Source organism: Neodiprion pinetum, chromosome 3 (genome assembly GCF_021155775.2).
Source record: "Neodiprion pinetum isolate iyNeoPine1 chromosome 3, iyNeoPine1.2, whole genome shotgun sequence".
NCBI classification, from domain to species: Eukaryota; Metazoa; Arthropoda; class Insecta; order Hymenoptera; family Diprionidae; genus Neodiprion; species Neodiprion pinetum.
Genome location: NC_060234.1, coordinates 5,447,933 through 5,465,951, shown reverse-complemented (window position 1 = coordinate 5,465,951; position 18,019 = coordinate 5,447,933). Strand labels below are relative to the sequence as shown.

Genomic DNA, 18,019 nt, shown 5'->3' with positions numbered 1-18,019 from the left:
TTCCGTGCACTTTTATAGTTTCACTGGTTGTTGAATAAAAGTTTCCGTAATTTGATTGAAAGTTAGAAGAATCGGCTTCTCTCCAGTCTTTTATTAAATACGGTTCTTGCTTGTATTATTTTTCCCACTTATTGCCGCTTCGAGGAAACCAGTTGACACAATGAAAATCATTCGTTATTACCGTGCAAACCAGCGCTTAGTGCAAGGTGTGAATTATGAATGCAACGTTCGTAACTTGCCACAAAGCATCATCGTATGCCTTTCCTGTCTACGTGTTCGGAAAATCCTGCGTGTAAACTTTATTGCAAACTCGACGTAAATAGTCGTCATTCGTTTTATGGAAAAGCTCACGTGAAGCTTTGTAAAAGCAAACAGTTGTGCAGTCTTTTTGAAAAAAAATCCGATACAAGTTAAACTTGAAAAAATCAATTTGCACCTTCAACTCGTTGACGCAACAAGCTTTGATGGAAATTTATTACTCGGGGAGATAAATTTTCGGAATTCCCATTTCTGCTTGACTTCATTCTCGTCACGACTAGGACTAGATAAACTTTGCAACTTTGCTAATCGTCAAAAAATTACATTCATTTTTTCCATAACGAAAGAATTCCCCGCATAGATTAGATAACACTTGATAAAAATATACGGTTTTGTTATCCTTTCAATTATTATATTATGTAATCCGTAATATGAATAATCGCGAGAAAAAAAAAAACAAAAAACTACAAAGCCACAATGAAAAAGTTGATTTGACAATCGTGTAACGGAAAATGGTGTAATGTGTGCACATATACATATATTTATACATCTTGTACGTTGTATATACATATATATTATACATAAATTTTTACATTTGGTCGGATATCCGGTGCATGCATATATTTTATTCCAATTTAAAAATGAAAATATACGACACACACGTATCTTCGCCATCGTAATTATACAACGACTGACTAGCTTCGTGTGGTTCGTAATAATCATATATATATGTGTATATATATATATATAGGTAATTATTACAAAATATTTTCATTTTTGATCAATAAACGTATAATCTATATAAAACGTAATCAAATATTCTGCGGTTATTTCGTGTGTCTTAAAGCCACTGGAGTTCGCACATGCTACTCGTAAAACCTCTGTCAAAATTCACTATACGTTGAGTGTTTTTCTTTCAAAAAGGAATATCTCGTATATAAATTAACAAGAATTGATGAAAATAAAAAAATAAAAATTGCTATAGCAAAATTCTTCTTCTAGGTCCAAAATAATACAATATGACAATCATTGTCGAAAAGTCTACGCTGTGCGAAAACTATCTGGCTAAAATACGGATTCGTGATCGATGAAAACAATTCCAATCAAAGAATGGTAACAAATTTTCGAGCGCGGGCAGGATTTTGTTATTTTAAGAAAAAGAAGAAGAAAAGAATGAAATAAAAAAAAAAAAAAAACTTATACAACGGGGCAAACTCTATCGGTGAGCCGTAGATTTAATAAAAATCCTCGATTCTAAGATCTATGAAGAAAAAAGAAGATCCATTGCACCCTGCACCCTGTATGATTCGTCAAGAATTCATTTTTTCATTGCTTAGTGTTTAACGACGCGAAGGTTCGACGAGGTCTGTCCAACCCAGAAGGTTCCACCATCTTTGACGAAGGTCGCCTTGAATACGACGATTCCGCTGAAATCAGCTGGAGCCTCCCAAGTCAAGATCTTTTTCGATTTTTCTTCGGAGTTTTTGTGGGTGACAGCATTCTGCGAATAAATTATCGTACACGTTATCGTATATACGTTATACTCGATGTGTTGTTCAAGATTAGGTAATGCAATTATTAAACATACGTTTCTTAATTAAACAACTATCATTACTACAATTTTAATATCAGAAATCTTAAAGTACAACTGCGGGATTCTCAAAGTGGCGTAAAAAGTGTTGTTTGAAAAAAAAAATAAAAATTAAAAAACAAGTCAAGGAACATGACACTCCCTTCGTTCCCGCATGTCGCATTTCTACCAACCTTCTCTCCTTTGGGACAATCGATCGTCTGGGCTTCCTTGTCGTTGGGATCGACAGAGAATGATCCAATGATATCGTTGCCTTGTCGACCCTCGACCAAAAATCCCTTGAATGTCGCATGATCGAGTGCTTCAAGAGTTATCTGCAAAAACAGCGAAACGCGATACTCAGACTCCGTTCACAGCGGATTACCGTTCTAAATGAAACGAGGATCAATCGATCGCATTCGAAAACCGGTTTCCCAGAATCGGTGCGCCTGTACCTTGATCTATGCAAATCGATTCTTGAGAAATGATAAAATCGCGTGTGACAGTAATTTTATACCGTGCCCGTTGACCACTTTCGACCGCAATTTTATTCACACACACACGCGCGCGCAAACAGAAATCGTGTAATTGCGCAACGCTTTATGGTTCCCAGTCAGCTTGCGAGTTTGTTTGTATTTTTTTTTTCTTTTTGTTCTTTCCTTCTTCTTTCCTTCTTCCACATTTTAAGACCCACGAACGAATCACAACGATATTTACCTCGACCTTATCTCCTGGACTTATAGTGCTCTTGTCTATCGAAATTTTGAACGGCGACGGTCCTGCCTGAGGATCCACGTGATGTTTTGGCGTCATGTCTTCGCAGACGGCAGGCGGAGCTCCGGCGCTGAAACCCTGAGCCGCCGCGACGATGCTCGCGATGAGGAGGAAAAAACGGAGCATCCTGGAAAATCGAGAAGAATAAAAAAAAAAAAAAAATTAGAAAATAAAATAACAAGCTGCCGTTACGAAGATCGGTTTCCTCCGATCGACTGCTGCGTAATTTTATGCCATTCCGCGATTCGTACTTTTGATCGATATTTAAAAATCATTGGAAAGAAAAAACACTGTGACTGATTTTTTTTTTTTTTTTCTTTCTTTCCGTCACGTGGCGTAGATTTTACAAGCTCGTCTGATTTCAAACGTGTCTGATTTTATTTTTTTCCACATCGAAAGACCTTTGCAAAGTGAATGGAGAAAAAAAAAAAAAAATGTCGAATTACGGAATTCGAAATCGTTAGTAACCGATTAATTCAAATCGGTGCAACGAGGCCGAATGAAAGTGGAAACCTGCACTCGCGCATCCTTGAGAGAAGCGAAACGAAGAGGGTCCTTAATTCTGACCGATGATCGTTCGAATGATCGATACATGTACAATGCTAGATCCGGACGACAGTTGAAGGCCCGATGTTTAGCCTCTCCAGAGATTGTAGTCGTACTTGAAATTGCAACAAATTACACAGGGATAAAATATCGCAAAACTGCACCGTTCGTAAGGATAATCGTTTAAATAAACACGCGAATCTGCGATACGTAATTTTACCATCAAGTCAGACGAATCACGGTCGCGTATTAATAAGGTGACGAAACTCGGTCCGGTTGTGAAAATGAAAAATTGTGTATTCATCGTCGGTGTTGATAATGATCACCGTCTCATCTCAGACTCGTTTAATTTTCCATACGCATGTGTCGCAGCTTACTCGGCTTATCGCTTCCTTTCATCAAAAAATTTTCAATACCACCGATAAAGTCAAGGTTGCCAGTGCAAATACCGCTTGTACAACACGACGCTTTGTATAATGGAAAGTTTATGCGATACACTGCAAAATATGTTCAATATCACCGAAGCTAAAGGTCGCCAATTCAATTTGTTTCCCGGAACAGGAAACGGAATCGCGAGTACAGCAGACTTCGTGGAGAATGGCAACGAAAAAATCAGTAATTGTAACACTTGGTAAAGAACAATGGCGAGAATTAGAAAAAAATTGTGAATAAAAAAAAAACGAAAATAACAACTTACAAGATTTTCGATAGATCGAGCATAGAAACGATTGGGAATATTGACGATATTTCGTGTCGTGAAGACATATTTTTCATCGCCTACTGTAAATATTTCGATTTCACGTTAACGAAATTTCGGCGACAATGGGTGAACAAAATTTTCAGCAGCTTTTCTTAGTCAGCTTGTTTTAAAAAACGTGAAAAAAGATCTATTATTCAGCCACGTTGAGAAATAAAGTGAAAACAAGGGACAAAATTTGCAGAGACAGTGAGTAGTAGATTCTTGAAAATTACCTTTTTTCCATTTGACAAAAAAAAAAAAAAAAAGTTGGATACAAGCGTCTGCTGATAAATGGAATCCTAGAAAAGAGACCGTAACAACGAATCGTTTCAACGGCATCAACTCGTTGAGTGATTTTGTCGCGCTGCGTGCATAATTTGTGATTACGAATACAGCTTTCACTATTGAGCAAGATGATTATCTGCTTCTGGATATCTCTCAGCTACAACTGCCTGCCTAACCACAAAGACACCGGCTTATGTTCCACGCACGCAGCTTTGCTCGATGACATTTTTTAATAATAGCTATACGATGACTGTCATTAGGATACATCCTGCCTGTACATACATATATATATATATATATACATATATTTATAAATATGTATATACACATATATGTACGACTTTACGTGCAGCAATCAGTCAACCGGCACTTCCACCATGTTGAAAGAAGATCTGTGCAGTAATTTAGCCGTTCAATTTCCCTGCAGCAAAACCGCGCGAATCTTGAAATTGCGAATTGAATTCCACCGGCCGAGATTGGAGGGTCAGAAAAGATAGTAATATGGATTGAAAATATTGAACTTGATGATTCTTGATTTGTATAATTATCGAATCTTATATAAACGAAAAATTTTTAATCACCGAGAGAAACTTTTAGTTCCGGCTACCGCTCAGTCCTTAACTATTTTCATTTTTTACCGCAATCGAAAAATATAGTTATATAGAGAATGAAAATTAGTTTTCTAGCTGTTACCAAAAAGTCTGGTATCCGTTACTACTCTTTATCATTACCATCACTGTTACTAGATTTTTTTCTAGCTGTTGCGAAAATTTAATGCTTGTGCAAGAGTAAATTGACGTTAAAGCCTTGTTTAACTAAAAAAGTAGAGTAAACCGAAGAAACTGATTGTGCGTTGCGTTTTTTTTTTTTTTTTGTTTGATGCCTGGATTCGAACGGATGATGGAAATGACGCAGAAATTTTAGCGTTCGATAGTTTTTACGCTGTGATTAATTAATACCGTGTTAGGTTATAACGAATTGCGTAAGTACTCACTTGATGAGTTATGGTTACGGATCGGTGTCCGTCGGACCAATCGAGAAGGTAACGACCGGTCGAAGAAGTCAAAGCTGAGTTGTGGAGCTGTAGGAATGAACGGTTCCCTTCTTATATCCTCTTGGTCAGCCCCTCCCCTTCGCTCTTTGCCAACCCTTGCTTTCTTTCGAGTTCCCCGGAGACTTGCCCAACACATTCGCACGTTTCAATGAAAATGCACGCGTATTATAAATCGGCACGGGACAACGACTCTGAAAAATCTGAATATGCTGTCTTATTTATTAATTTAATTGATGTTTTCGCACAATAAGTATTCGGGTATTTAATATATGCGATTGGTTCGTTGCACGTTGGATAAAAAACTATTTCAACGTCGGTACGATCCTTGATTGTTATTCATTTATTTAATTTATTTTATTTCATTTTTTTATTAATCCCGCCGCCTATTATTTACCCACATTTTCGATATCCCGAGACAACTTTACACAAATCCGTGTCAATTTTTTCACCTCTCCTAAAATATTGAGCATAATTTAGATTCCATAGTTTTTAGGTCACCACGTCGGCGCGGATTTTAAAAATTTAACGAAATACCGAACTTGTAGCCCATAACTGTTGCTCGAAGACACGCGTCGTGTCACGAAAATATTGCACGCATCGCCATGTAACAAGATAGATACAAAGATTACACAGATACTCGTGGGTATATATAATCTCTCCTCGATGATCGTCGTTATTACTCAAAACCATCATCTTTCGGCCGTGCCGCCGCCGCCTTGACACAGTGAGCCTTTCACGCGAGACTGATATTCACTTATACAGATGAAACTCGAGTGAATGTCGTCTATTAACTGTTACGTGTATACCTCAGTATCCTTAACGCTTGTGCGACTATTGTGTAAAATTTTGAAAAAAAAAAAAAAAAAACAACAACAACAACATCTTCACGACAATACTGAAAATCAACTCTGTCAATGAATAAAAAACGCTGTAAGATAATTAATCGTACGTTTTATTTTTCCAATAATTCTCAAGCACTGTGAGACGTGTGTGCGTGTGTGTTACCTATTTTGTATACGGTGAACTGTGACAATGATTGATAATAATTATAATAATAACAATGATATAACCACTCCGTCAATCATCAGTTTTTTATTTCTCATTTCTACTCTTTATTACAGTTTATCTTTAAGTTCATCGACATCGATAGTCGGAACCCATGATTTGCGTTGTGTAGCAGCAACAGTACACGAGGCTGATTGCGCGGGTCCTTGAACATAGTCTGAGTAACTATATTTGAACATAACGCTTCCTAGATCCATTAATTACAGACTGGTTTCGAGAGTTTTTGATCAGTTGAATCGTTCAAACGGACGTAAAGTCATTACGGACACGTGCGAAAATTAGTGACGATATTTCATTTTTTACACGCTCACTTTTCATCTTTCCACGTTTTATTCTTTTTGTTATACGAAATTCATTACGAATATTTAGATTCTAGTAATTTCTGCGAAAACAATAATCGTAAATAATACGAGCTTGGATTGTACTTATTTTCGTCTCTAAACTTTTTATCTGATTTCTTAAAATATAGTCGTCTATTAGCGTGACTAGAGAAAAATGAATTCCATTATAGGTACATCAAACAATGAAATGAATCGTTTCAAAAAGTCTTTGGCCATTAAAATGAGCGAGATATGAAATATTTCTTTCCGAATATAACAAACTTGTTCTTAATAGATATAGTAGAAAGATTGTTTTTACATTGTTTGAATGGTGTACTTGGAATCAATTATCTAAATCCAATCATGCGATAATTCATTATTCGTTAGCATCCAGAACGCTTTGGGCATAAATCTGTATTAATGACGTCAAGTGTGTATTTGGTTGTTAATGTAGTTTTTCTACTTCTGCGTCGTTTTAGATGAAAATATGTTTAATCTGCGTTTAATGGTAAAATGACGAAAAAGGCAGTGCAGCTGTTATGCTGTCCTCTTAACAGCCTTGAAAGCTTATACAACAGTATGACTGTTGCGTTCTCCGTTTGATCGGACATATGTGAACAAAAAATAAGATATTCCTACTCTACGACTAATGTTGAACAAGAAAACTAAACGGGTGATATTATCGACTGACTCAAACAGGAAGAAAAATGTACTTGATGTGCTTTGAAACAAAGGAAGTTAAGTTAGTTGAATGTGTAATAATATGTACAAAGTGCTAGACTATTTTTTGCAACAACATAAATTTGAATTTCAACAAATTTATTGGGATTTCAAACCTGACACGCAGCCCGGACATTTTTCCGTTCGCCACCGTATTTGGTGAGCTTCGGTAAACAGTTCACGTAAAGAAAATTCATTATTCTGCACATTGCAATTTGAAATCCAAGGATTGAATTGTAGCGCAGTTTTGCAGTTTCTCATAAAAACACTGTCATTTCTTTTCAGCATGCGTGCTTAGAAGCCATGCACGCACGGCATGAAAGTTCAAACTTCGCGTGTAGTTAGTTATGCGGTAACGCCGATAAGATTATAGATAATTGCATGCAGGACAAAAAAAAATCAATAAACAATTTGTGGAATCGATCTATAAAACGTTGTACGATTGAATTAAGATTATTTTCACCTTGATCTTGTAAAAAATCGGGACTGGTCTGGAGTCATTTGTCTCCGATTCCACAACAGTGAACCCGGCCGTGGAACGGACGTGAAAAATATGAGTATTTTTATGAAACATCAAATATCGGGTTCTTGATTTGCAATTACGTTAATTTTCTTTAGATACTAAATAAATCGGATTTTAATCTGCACTTCGTCTCGTGTGTTGAAACAACTGTTCATACTGAAATGTAGTGTAGGTTGCCTTTGTGCAGGCGTGAATCAGTTTCATTTCAATACAATCAGAGTATATTAATAGAAAAAATATCATATCTCCGATTCGGGGGGGTTCGTTTTACCGAATGAACATGTGAAAAACATTCGCTCGAAGTTGCGCAACGCGAAAAAGAACGCCCATCAACGGACGTTTCATTCAAATTCGAAACTTTCGAAGACTCTTGGCGGGAATGTGAGACACTGCCGATTGCTCGAGGCGTGGTGCATTCGCGATCCGGCAGAGGGCAGCAGGTGGTGAAACCCTCTGGCGGCGAGGCATAAAATCACTCTCAGCATTCCAACAGGGCGGCCATATCTGTCGGGTTAGCTCTGTGGTGCGCGATCGAGTGAATCGTGGCTGGCGTTTGGACGTGGTATTTTCTTCGATTTAGAGGAAGTCTAGAAACAAATTAGTCGCGATGAACGTGATAGCGAGGACGTCGAACCTCTCGCCGTACCTCAAGGCGACCAGCGCCGCGATCCCGAATGGTTTGAGGCCAGTGGCAGGCTCAGGTAAGGTGCAAAAGAGCAAAGTCGTCGTAAAGTCAGACGTCGAACGGCTGACCAGTTACTCGCTCAGCCAGGCTCTTCCCACCGGACAGTTGCGCGCACGATCAGGCATAACAGGTGCGTCTTTACTCGATGCAAAACACGCCCGACTCGTTTTCGGGAAATTAAGTATCACCCCTAAAAAATAACGGATCGAATCGCATTATGTAACGAATTGCCATTGCATGCGTAACATGTACTTTCTGTCGTTCACGCGCACATCTACCTCTCTCATTGTTCGTTTTACCGACCGAGCGCAGTGTTCTATTTCTAATTCATCATTTTCATTTTATACTTCTTAATTTAAACAGTTCAAATAGGATTTTCTTCGGTCATTGCTGCTTACCAAATAAGCCTCGTTTTAGATTTCATTACTTCGCTTTTAGTCGCGGATTTTGATAAGAATTCTTTTACCGACCGAGCAGCGGATTGTTAGTTTGAATCTTTAAATGTTCACTTGTTTTACATGATTTGATTCTCAACAGTTTTTCTCTCTGGTTCATTCACAGGGATCGGCGCAATGCAACAGATTCGTCTGGGTCACACGGATATTCGCGTACCAGACTTTTCTGCTTATCGAAGAAAGGATGTTCAGGACCCGACAACCAAGAGCCGAGAATCTGCAGAGTCTCGTCTAACGTTTTCCTACCTGTTTACTGGAGGTGAGTAAAAAGATCCTGCACATCTTGTTTCAAAAATCATCTGGACCCTATTTTGTACCGGTTCGTGTCCATTAAATCGTATCTTTTTCTATAATCGGGTCTCGAAAATTTATGGAGAATCTTCCAAGCTCCACTGTAATGTCTTTGAAAAATTTATTCAAGTTTCGAAATACTGTCACAGTGTTCAAAAAGGAAAATTCCAGGACCCGAAGGTAAATACAATTCAAGATGGTAAATTATGGTACATCATGACTTTGAAAACAATCTTTTAATTATGATTTTAATGTTCCGATTTTGCATTTACATCTCTCGATCGAATATATCATGCGATTTTTCACCAAACATTATAAACGAAGATTATCGGAATCGTCGGAACTAACGAACGCTACAAGTTGTCCAATCCAGAAATGAAAGAAGAATCTGGTTTTTGTGATGTGGAAGTTTTGGAACGTTCCTGAAATGATACAAGAAGTGAAATGGTTAGATGCGGAACCACTCCTTTCCCAAAAAGTGAAATAAAGTGAAGTAACAATTCGTTCTCTGCGAATAAAACGGTTCTTTTTTGTATTACAGCGGCAGCAATTGCTGGTGCATATTCGGCCAAGACTGTGGTAACGCAGTTCGTAACGTCGATGGCGGCTTCAGCCGATGTATTAGCTCTGGCTAAGGTTGAAATCAAACTGGACGACATACCGGAGGGCAAGAGCATGGTTTTCAAGTGGCGTGGAAAACCCCTTTTCATCCGACACAGGTAAAGACTAAATTTAACAAATACGATCACAATTTTTACCTCGTAGTCAATTAAATTCAATTAAAACTCGTGGTTATGCACGCTTCAATTTGACGAACGGTTTTCAGGAAGGCCGATGAAATCGCAAGGGAGCAAAGCGTGGCTGTGGAAACACTGCGACATCAGCAACACGACAACGACAGAGTGAAGCGACCGGAATGGCTCGTCGTGATTGGTATTTGCACGCATTTGGGATGCGTGCCGATCGCCAACGCCGGTGAATTTGGTGGATACTATTGCCCGTGTCACGGATCTCATTACGACGCCAGTGGCAGAATAAGGAAGGGGCCGGCGCCCCTGAACCTCGAGGTTCCACCCCACGAGTTCGTCGAAGACATGGTTGTCGTCGGCTAAGTCCAGGAACGGGTTTCGAGGCTTATCGTAGAAAATTGGCGTAATATTTAAAAATGATTATCACAGTTGTTACATCGTTATGTGAACGTTTGGATTGAGAACATTGAATTTTTCTCTCCTCACCGCCTGGTTCATATTACGGCGGAATGATACAGATCACCCTGCATCGATAATTATTACGCGGTCATTATTACCCTAGATAACAAAATGTCACACTATTTATATCAGAGAAAATAACAAAGAAACAATGAATCAAGCGGAAAAAAGAATAATTCAAGTTTGTCGGACCCGACAGAAATTATTGTCTATATTAATTGTGTAACTTATAAGTTGTACAGACTAGAATATAGAATAAAACATTTGACAAAGAATTCGTCTTCAGGTATACATTTTAATTTAGGAATTGCAAATTTTATTTCCTTTCTATGCAGTTCATTCATTTAATTTCTTACTTGTTTAACGAACCCTGGAAAAATTTCGTTTACCGAAAATTCCCGTTCTTGATCATTTTAATTCGTAATTAGCTTCTAAAGATCGATTTTCAATCATTCACTTAAGCCTAAAGTGGAACGTGTAAGTCGATTTACTAAGCCTAAAAATTTATTCAGTGACGAGATATTGTTAATTGTCTTTTTAAATCGCATTTCCGAGAAGCATGCGTAAGACTCAAATATTTTTCATTTATTCAATTCTTGGGTGTCAATCGAGAATACGATCAATCAAAATATACGGCAAATCCTATAAAACAAATTTCGAAAGTTGGTACACATCCTCACTATCCTGAATGAATGAATTTATAATTTAATGAACACTTTCAATTATCAAAATCAAAAGAGTTGAATTCCATATCGAACCGTAATGTATTCTCAATTTGGGAAAAGAAATCTTAATCCCATACATTACAACAGAAAAAATCAGGTCGAATTATAATTTTGAAGCGAATATGTTACAGTGTTCTTTTTTAACTCCCAAAGTGACATTCATCCGGAACACAGCGAAGTAATTTTTCTAACCGTTCCAGAGTTAGGATGCAAATTTGTGATTCTTGATCGTTCAGATTCTTCGAATAAATTTCCACTCTATCAATCTTGGTAGCAGTAAGGAAATATAATTTGATCTTTAGTTTTATTTTTCATACGAAACAAAGTTGATACAGATGTACAACAGGTTGGAAAAAGTTTTTCCGTGACGTCACCTATGCCGAAATAATGTCAAAAATGTATATTTAAATTTACAATTACATATCCGTTTTACCGAAAGTAACGAAGAAAGACCTATGCTGTACGTATGCGCATACGATAATCATGAATACATTTTCTCGCAAAACTTGGTTGTCTTCAAACGTTGCGTGCAATTATTCGTGTACACTTTTTTTGAATTCGATGTAACGACAATTAAGGGCAAGCCGACAGGTGCGCGAAGTCCGTGATCGACCGAGGCGTCGTCAGTTCGGTACAAAGTGAGTACCTAATTCTGAAGAGCATAGCGAGAGCGGCGCAGCGCTCCGAATTTTAGGGGTGACTCCCTCCCTCCGCCCTTCGAAGAGTCCAGTACGCCGGAGGGCGAGCAGGAAAGAAGGAAGGGTGAAACGCGCAGGGCGAATAACGAGAATAAAGTTCCCGCTTCGGGGAGGTAGCAGCGCTGCCGCCTTGCGAGCAGTGAACCAGGTTCGCGGCGATGCGCCGAGCGCCGTTATTCCCACCGCTGCAAATCGGGCGAAACGGGAGGTAAACCGGCGAAAAGCAGGATCGTCGCAGTTTCGCGCCACCCTCTCCACGTCGTCGCAACGCGGCGTCTGCAACCCCGCGGACAAAATCTCCAAACGACAACGCAACACGCGTTACTCGAGCAGACCGTGCTTCTTACCTCAGCGCAGTCGGTTGTTAGGTATTCACCTGCTCGTCCGCGCCGCGTCGCGTTGCGTTCTCTCCTGGGTTCTGATTTCCTCGGTTATAAACACGATGCGCAGTGCAGTGAAAGGGTGCAGACGATAATAACAATAACCCTGTAACCTGGTGGCCTCCTCTGCGCCGTCGCAACTGTCAACCGGCATCGAGGGGCCGCTGAATGTCCGATCGCCGGCTCGTTTTTCCGTAAGTACATACATCAAATCTCAAATATCGTATAACGCATATTCGCAAATGGCATGCGGCAATTTTCCCCTAGTGACTTTTACTCCCCCGCTCGCCATCCTCCCACGACGTCAGTTAACGAACAAACTACGATCGCCGGGCAGCCGCGAGTTCAGGCAACCCGCCACCCACGCCGGTAAACCGATGCGCCTGCACGCCGGCTGCATTTCTATGACCGTCTGATTATGCACCGCCTTTTCTACTTACCGCATCGCGGGTTTAATACGCGTAAACGTGATAAGAGAGCGGCGATTCGACCCTCTTTGTTTTTCCCATTTATCGTCCTCGACACGTCCCGAATTTACGTTGTGATAATACCCGGTCAAATAAGTCGTTAAATCCTGTCGATGCAGGCAATTGTCCTTCTCGTCCGCGTTACGTCGGTATTAGGCTGAATCGACGCGTTTCTCTGCCTTTCTTCTCCCATCGATGAGGTTTCTGAATCCGTGTGTGCGCGTGTGTGTGTGTGTGTGTTTGTATTTGTGAAGAGTATTTGAACCCCATCCGTATACAGAGTGTACAACGTACAGGTACTGGATGCGACGCATGCCAGGTACCGTGTAGAATGCGTGTGTTTCCAACGTGTGTATATCATAGCTATAATCCGCGTGCAAGGGCATCGCAGTTGGCTTGGGTGGTTTATTGTTGTTGCGGCTGTATTATGCTCTACACCGATTCTACGAATGACCGAGTAAACCGATCGCGTTTTTCAATTGTTTTTACACTTTATTTACCCCTGGTGTAAAGTTGTACGTGTATTTGTTTCTTTCAATTTCATGCACATGGAAATTGCTCGAGAACCTGTTACTGTGCCACGGTGTTGGTGTAGTGTTGTACCCTCTCTTATGCGCATATATTTACGTACGTATACACTTGATGGCGCAACGAGAATATTAGGACGGTTAATTTCTTAGGCGTTTACTTTTGCTCGTATTGTTTCATCCTGTTTTTCTTCTTTCTGCGATTCCCTTTCACGTCTACGTTATTATACGCACATCATAAAAGAGATTATCTCGTTCCGGTAAAACCTCTGCTAATATGAAATGATTTCTTTCAAATACTATCTTCGTTGGATGAAAAACGAACTACTCTATGTAGTGGAGAAGCCGTTCAATGCAAGAGAAGTTCTTTTCGTAATAAAAGTTTTTGCACTAGCAAACATTGCGCTGTGTAAATCAATTTTTATGTAACATGCATCACATGTAAGATGAAGAAACAAGATGATTATTGTCTTCTAGAACCATCTACCATCGATTCTTTGCCTGATCGATGACTGCTTCACATCCATTTATTTTGTCTACGTAAAGTATAATAACAATAGTATTCTTACACGTGTATTGTTTATTATATAGAAGCAGTATTATCGCAGTGCGCATCGTGTGATACACTGAAATCGAATCAGCTGATCCGGCCAGCAAATGTAAAAAGTCTCGCCAACCTTTTGCACGAAACAACATGTTTTCATTGTATTGTCAGAAACAGTGAAGTTTAAGGAATTTTTAATAGATACTTTGGAATGATGAATTAAATTCCTATCACTCGTAGTTTTTTTTTTTTTTTTTATTTCTAACTCAACCATAATGTTCACTTTTCTGACCTGAAAAACGGGACAAAAGTGGCATATTATTCCCTCTTTACTTTGTCCTAATCTGTGAGAAAAACGTAGAACTTTTCTCCCTCGTTTTTACAAATTAATTTTTCAGAGTTTCTGATTTCCTTTCTTTCTTTTCCACTTTGAACTACATCTCTCTGTATTATTATAAACTTTCAGTAATATCGTATTTTTCAGTCTGTTACCAATAACACTTACAAATAAAATGGAAACACTTTCACGTCAATAATGTGGCCAGAATTAAGTCGGGAATAAAATCCCATACGTAACACAGGAATAAACATTGATCATTACCTTGTTGCATAAAGTACTAATTTTGAACCACAAAAATTATGCTTCTCAAGTTTTGTTTCACTAAAACCGTATCTGGAGAACGATAAGCGCTAATTATATGAAACTGTGTTCAAAGCGTATGAGCCTTACGATTGATTTCGAGCTGAATTTCGATCGTACACCGAAGTCTTCGGGGAATTACCTACCCAGTTTTTTCTATCTCGTTTCCTTTCGTCCGGTATCAATATCACGAATCCCGTTCATCCAAAACCAAGGTACACGAAAATCCGGGATTACTGGGAATCCGGATCCGTCGGAGTCTCGGAAAGCGAGTCGAATTCACGCGCCGTTTTTCGGGAATAATTATTCCGGCAGCAGGAGTTGAGGGTTTGGCGCGATACGTGGGCGGGCGAAGAGAGAGTGAGAGAGAGAGAAAGAGAGAGAGAGAGAGAGTGAAAGCGGTAACGAGTGGCGGGTATTACCCACATTCTGGAATATAGGCTGCGTCGTTATCGGCGCACGAAGGGTTTGACAGCCTTGTGACACGCATTCTGGGGTTGTATGTCCCCGCTAGAGAGCGAGGCGAGTGCGTGTGGCTGCATACCAGCCGGCGCTGAGGTTCGTGCGTGTGCGAGGCGGGTGGCAGGCGGCAGGCGGCGGCGGGCAGGCAGCCCTGGAATCAATAGATGCGTGTTGCACCTCGGTAGGCTTCGGCAGTGTTCCCTAGTTCCCCCTTGGCCGACGAGTCTCTTATTCGCCCCGCGCCCTGTTCCTCGCATTCATCCCTTTCCCAGCGCCCTTTATCCCTTCGTTCCCTCCTCCCTCTCTCTCTCTCTCTCTCTTTCTCAGTTTCCCCTGCAGCGCATCCTAGGCAGCAGGGCCAAGGTGCTCGTGTACCGCGAGCTTTCTACCTGTACGAAATTTTCGCCATGACGTTATATTAATTTCGTCACGTCAGACGCACGTTCCTTTCCACAAATTAAGTAAATACTCTAATTACACAGAGCTCGAGATCTGCAGTGGCTGATTCGGGTTTTTTTAGTACTACCCTGTACGCGTTAACAAAAATGAAAATTTTTTTAAATTATTCTGTTCAATTTTCAGTTGAATCAAAGTAAAGAAGATTGATAAGAAAAAAGATGAAAATTTAACAATATTTCGATACTTTTTTAAGAATTTAGTCACCCCGCTCTGTTGCAACCGTATATTGCGACCGATGTTTTCCTACGAAAAACCGAAATATCATCTCACGAGCAGACGAGGAAAATTTAGCTCGAAGAGACGAGAAAAAAAAAAAAAAAAAAAAAACGGATCACGAATTACAGGAACGAGAAGAATTTAGAGATCTACAGATATGTTCTCGGAAAGGAAAATAACGAGACAATTAGAGAGAAACAAATGTATAAGCAACGTTTCAACGAATTATTTCACGTAAATTTATATTAATAATAATATTAACAACAATGATAGTTTTCCAGTTAGAAGAAAAAAAGACGTGAAATTAATATTGCGGTAACTTATTCGGTAAATTATGAGAAGCGTATTAAGTATTATACACGATTGTAGGTGGAAAACTTGCAATTTAATGGAATGATGTGATGAAATTTTTCGAAGCAATTAAAGAATAACAATGCAAACGTCATCATCCGGTGAAATATTTCAACAACAAATCGTGGCAAGGTGATTAAATCTATTTTATAACCTTCTTGAATACAAATTAGACCAATCCGAACAAACTCCAACGAGTAGTTTGATTTTTATAAAAATATCGTCCGTCTAAAACTGTATAAATATTATAAAAAGTATTCGAGTAACCTTAGAAAGAAAACTTACCGTATAAGAATATGAGTATATTACAGTATACAACAGAAGAACGGTGCGCCAGTTTTACCATTCAAGGAAGAGGAAACAAACTAAAAAATAAATAAAGAAAAATACGATTTTTACGACGCGTTCTAGCATCTCTAACCAGTCGTCACCGATTAATCCGTCCCGGGTGAAGACAGCAACACGTGTATCACCTGTCGTCCTCACGTATAGCTGCAATAGGTATACGTATAAAAGTATAGATATACACACATAGGCGATAACGGAACGCGGAGGAGATAGGTGACTGGGTGACCGGGTGACGGAGGGATGAAACCCCGGCGGGGGTGGTGGGGGGGGGGTGGCGGCGGCGAGCGCTCTACTCAGCCCTTGAGAAACTTGCAAGGACTTGGCGTAATCGTAATGTGGAAGAATAGAGAAAGAGAGCGGGCTGCGTGAACGTTAGCTTGGAAGGGTGGGTACGGAAGGAGGAATAAGGGCAGGAGAGTGCGGCGGAAAAGAATAAGAGTATCACGCTCGTGTGCACCTCCCACCTACACCTGTGCATTTATACACACGTACGTACACACATACATACATGTATGTATATGCACATACATAGCCAGACGCGTATACACTGTACATGTATATAAATTGTAAATGGGAATATAGGCCCCCCCCCGATATACGTGGTATACAGGCGTGACACCTGTACACGCACCGTTCGCTATACGTAGGCAAAGGTGAGTCTAAGGCAGTAGAGCCGTGGGGCGGTAAGAGGGTGGCCAGAAACGCGGGGTGGAAGGAGGGTAATGATTAGTTCTTCCGAGGTCGGGGCTGTTGCCGGGTGCAGGTTGCTTGGCTGCTGCCCCGCGGCGCCTCCACCACCACCATCCCCCCTAAACTCACCCCTTCACCCCTCGGCCGGCGTCGACCCCCTCCGCCCCCTCCTCCGACGAAACCTCCTCCGCGATTCCATCAACCCCCGAAAATTTAATCCCCACTCCTCGAGGAGACGTACGGATGGCGGCTTCGCGGCGCTCGCCGGGCGTTGGAGGGATGGTGGGTGGGGGTGGCGGGGGCGGAAGGGGGAACATTGCAAGGTTGTCCTCCCCTCCAGACTGCCTCGTGCGAATCTACGCGGTTCAGGGATGTCGGTCGATGGGGTAGTTTTTGAACCCGGTTCGGGGTTACGTTCACCTTAGATATTGCCAAATTTCATACTTCTCGACGTTTCAAACGAAAGGTGAAAAAATTTCCGGCACGTAGTGTATGAAGGATTTTACATGGAACGCGTGTATGTGTGTGTGCACGAATTATTTATTGTAAGAGCAGAGTATGAATTAAGGATGAATTTGAGTTTATACTGGTCGCAGTTTGATTAATTGCAAAAATTGTTTTTGCGAGTTTCTTTTTCGAGATCGTTTATTAGTACGATAAAAATTAATTCAATTTTACAGTTATTCAAATTTTTTGTATCCAGACCGAAGTATTGCGGTTTTAGGGCATATTACACGTATTTCTTCAAATTTTATTTCACTTGGTTTGATTTTGATATATATAAGTTATTGGAATGTATGTTTTTAAAGATATGCGAAACATTATTTATGGAAAATACTCGACATTTGTTGGGTAAGGTAAGTGTACCAGTTATTGACCAAGTTTCAATAATTGGTACATTTACCTGATTCATACCAATTGGGAAACTGCAGTGTAAAACGTAACGAGATCTATAAAATTGATATTCGGCATTACGAGGTGCACAAAATTCCTGATGAATAGCAGTGATCAAAAAGTGA

The 18,019-nt window shown here is 40.0% G+C and overlaps 2 protein-coding genes across 3 annotated transcripts; one reads left to right on the top strand and one right to left on the bottom strand.

The window, feature by feature from the left end:
- Positions 1–776: 776 nt before the first annotated feature.
- On the bottom strand, positions 777–5,307 carry LOC124213650 (putative defense protein Hdd11). Its single transcript, XM_046615140.1, has 4 exons — positions 5,167–5,307; positions 2,546–2,729; positions 2,023–2,163; positions 777–1,759 (listed from the first exon to the last, which is right to left on the bottom strand). The coding sequence occupies exons 2-4, from the start codon at positions 2,726–2,728 to the stop codon at positions 1,592–1,594; spliced, it is 492 nt and encodes a 163-aa protein (XP_046471096.1). The 5' UTR covers position 2,729; positions 5,167–5,307; the 3' UTR covers positions 777–1,591.
- A 3,029-nt stretch (positions 5,308–8,336) lies between these two features.
- Positions 8,337–10,768, top strand: RFeSP (Rieske iron-sulfur protein). 2 transcript variants are annotated; one of them, XM_046615138.2, is made up of 4 exons: positions 8,337–8,555; positions 9,101–9,253; positions 9,827–10,004; positions 10,112–10,768. In XM_046615138.2, the coding sequence occupies exons 1-4, from the start codon at positions 8,462–8,464 to the stop codon at positions 10,395–10,397; spliced, it is 711 nt and encodes a 236-aa protein (XP_046471094.1). In that variant the 5' UTR covers positions 8,337–8,461; the 3' UTR covers positions 10,398–10,768. The 2 variants fall into 2 exon arrangements, with proteins under 2 accessions (XP_046471094.1, XP_046471093.1); XM_046615137.2 differs by having other exon boundaries at positions 8,337–8,669.
- The last annotated feature ends 7,251 nt before the right edge of the window (positions 10,769–18,019 follow it).

What these genes read in the sequence shown, in the direction of transcription:
- LOC124213650 (XM_046615140.1), bottom strand. Translation starts at nt 2,728, where the DNA reads ATGCTCCGTTTTTTCCTCCTCATCGCGAGCATCGTCGCGGCGGCTCAG. An exon ending in GTCCAGGAGATAAGGTCGAG is followed by an intron (nt 2,164 to 2,545) that starts GTAAATATCGTT and finishes CTGTTTTTGCAG; the next exon opens with ATAACTCTTGAAGCACTCGA. An exon ending in ATTGTCCCAAAGGAGAGAAG is followed by an intron (nt 1,760 to 2,022) that starts GTTGGTAGAAAT and finishes ATTTATTCGCAG; the next exon opens with AATGCTGTCACCCACAAAAA.
- RFeSP (XM_046615137.2), top strand. Translation starts at nt 8,462, where the DNA reads ATGAACGTGATAGCGAGGACGTCGAACCTCTCGCCGTACCTCAAGGCG. An exon ending in CGCACGATCAGGCATAACAG is followed by an intron (nt 8,670 to 9,100) that starts GTGCGTCTTTAC and finishes GTTCATTCACAG; the next exon opens with GGATCGGCGCAATGCAACAG. An exon ending in TTCCTACCTGTTTACTGGAG is followed by an intron (nt 9,254 to 9,826) that starts GTGAGTAAAAAG and finishes TTTGTATTACAG; the next exon opens with CGGCAGCAATTGCTGGTGCA.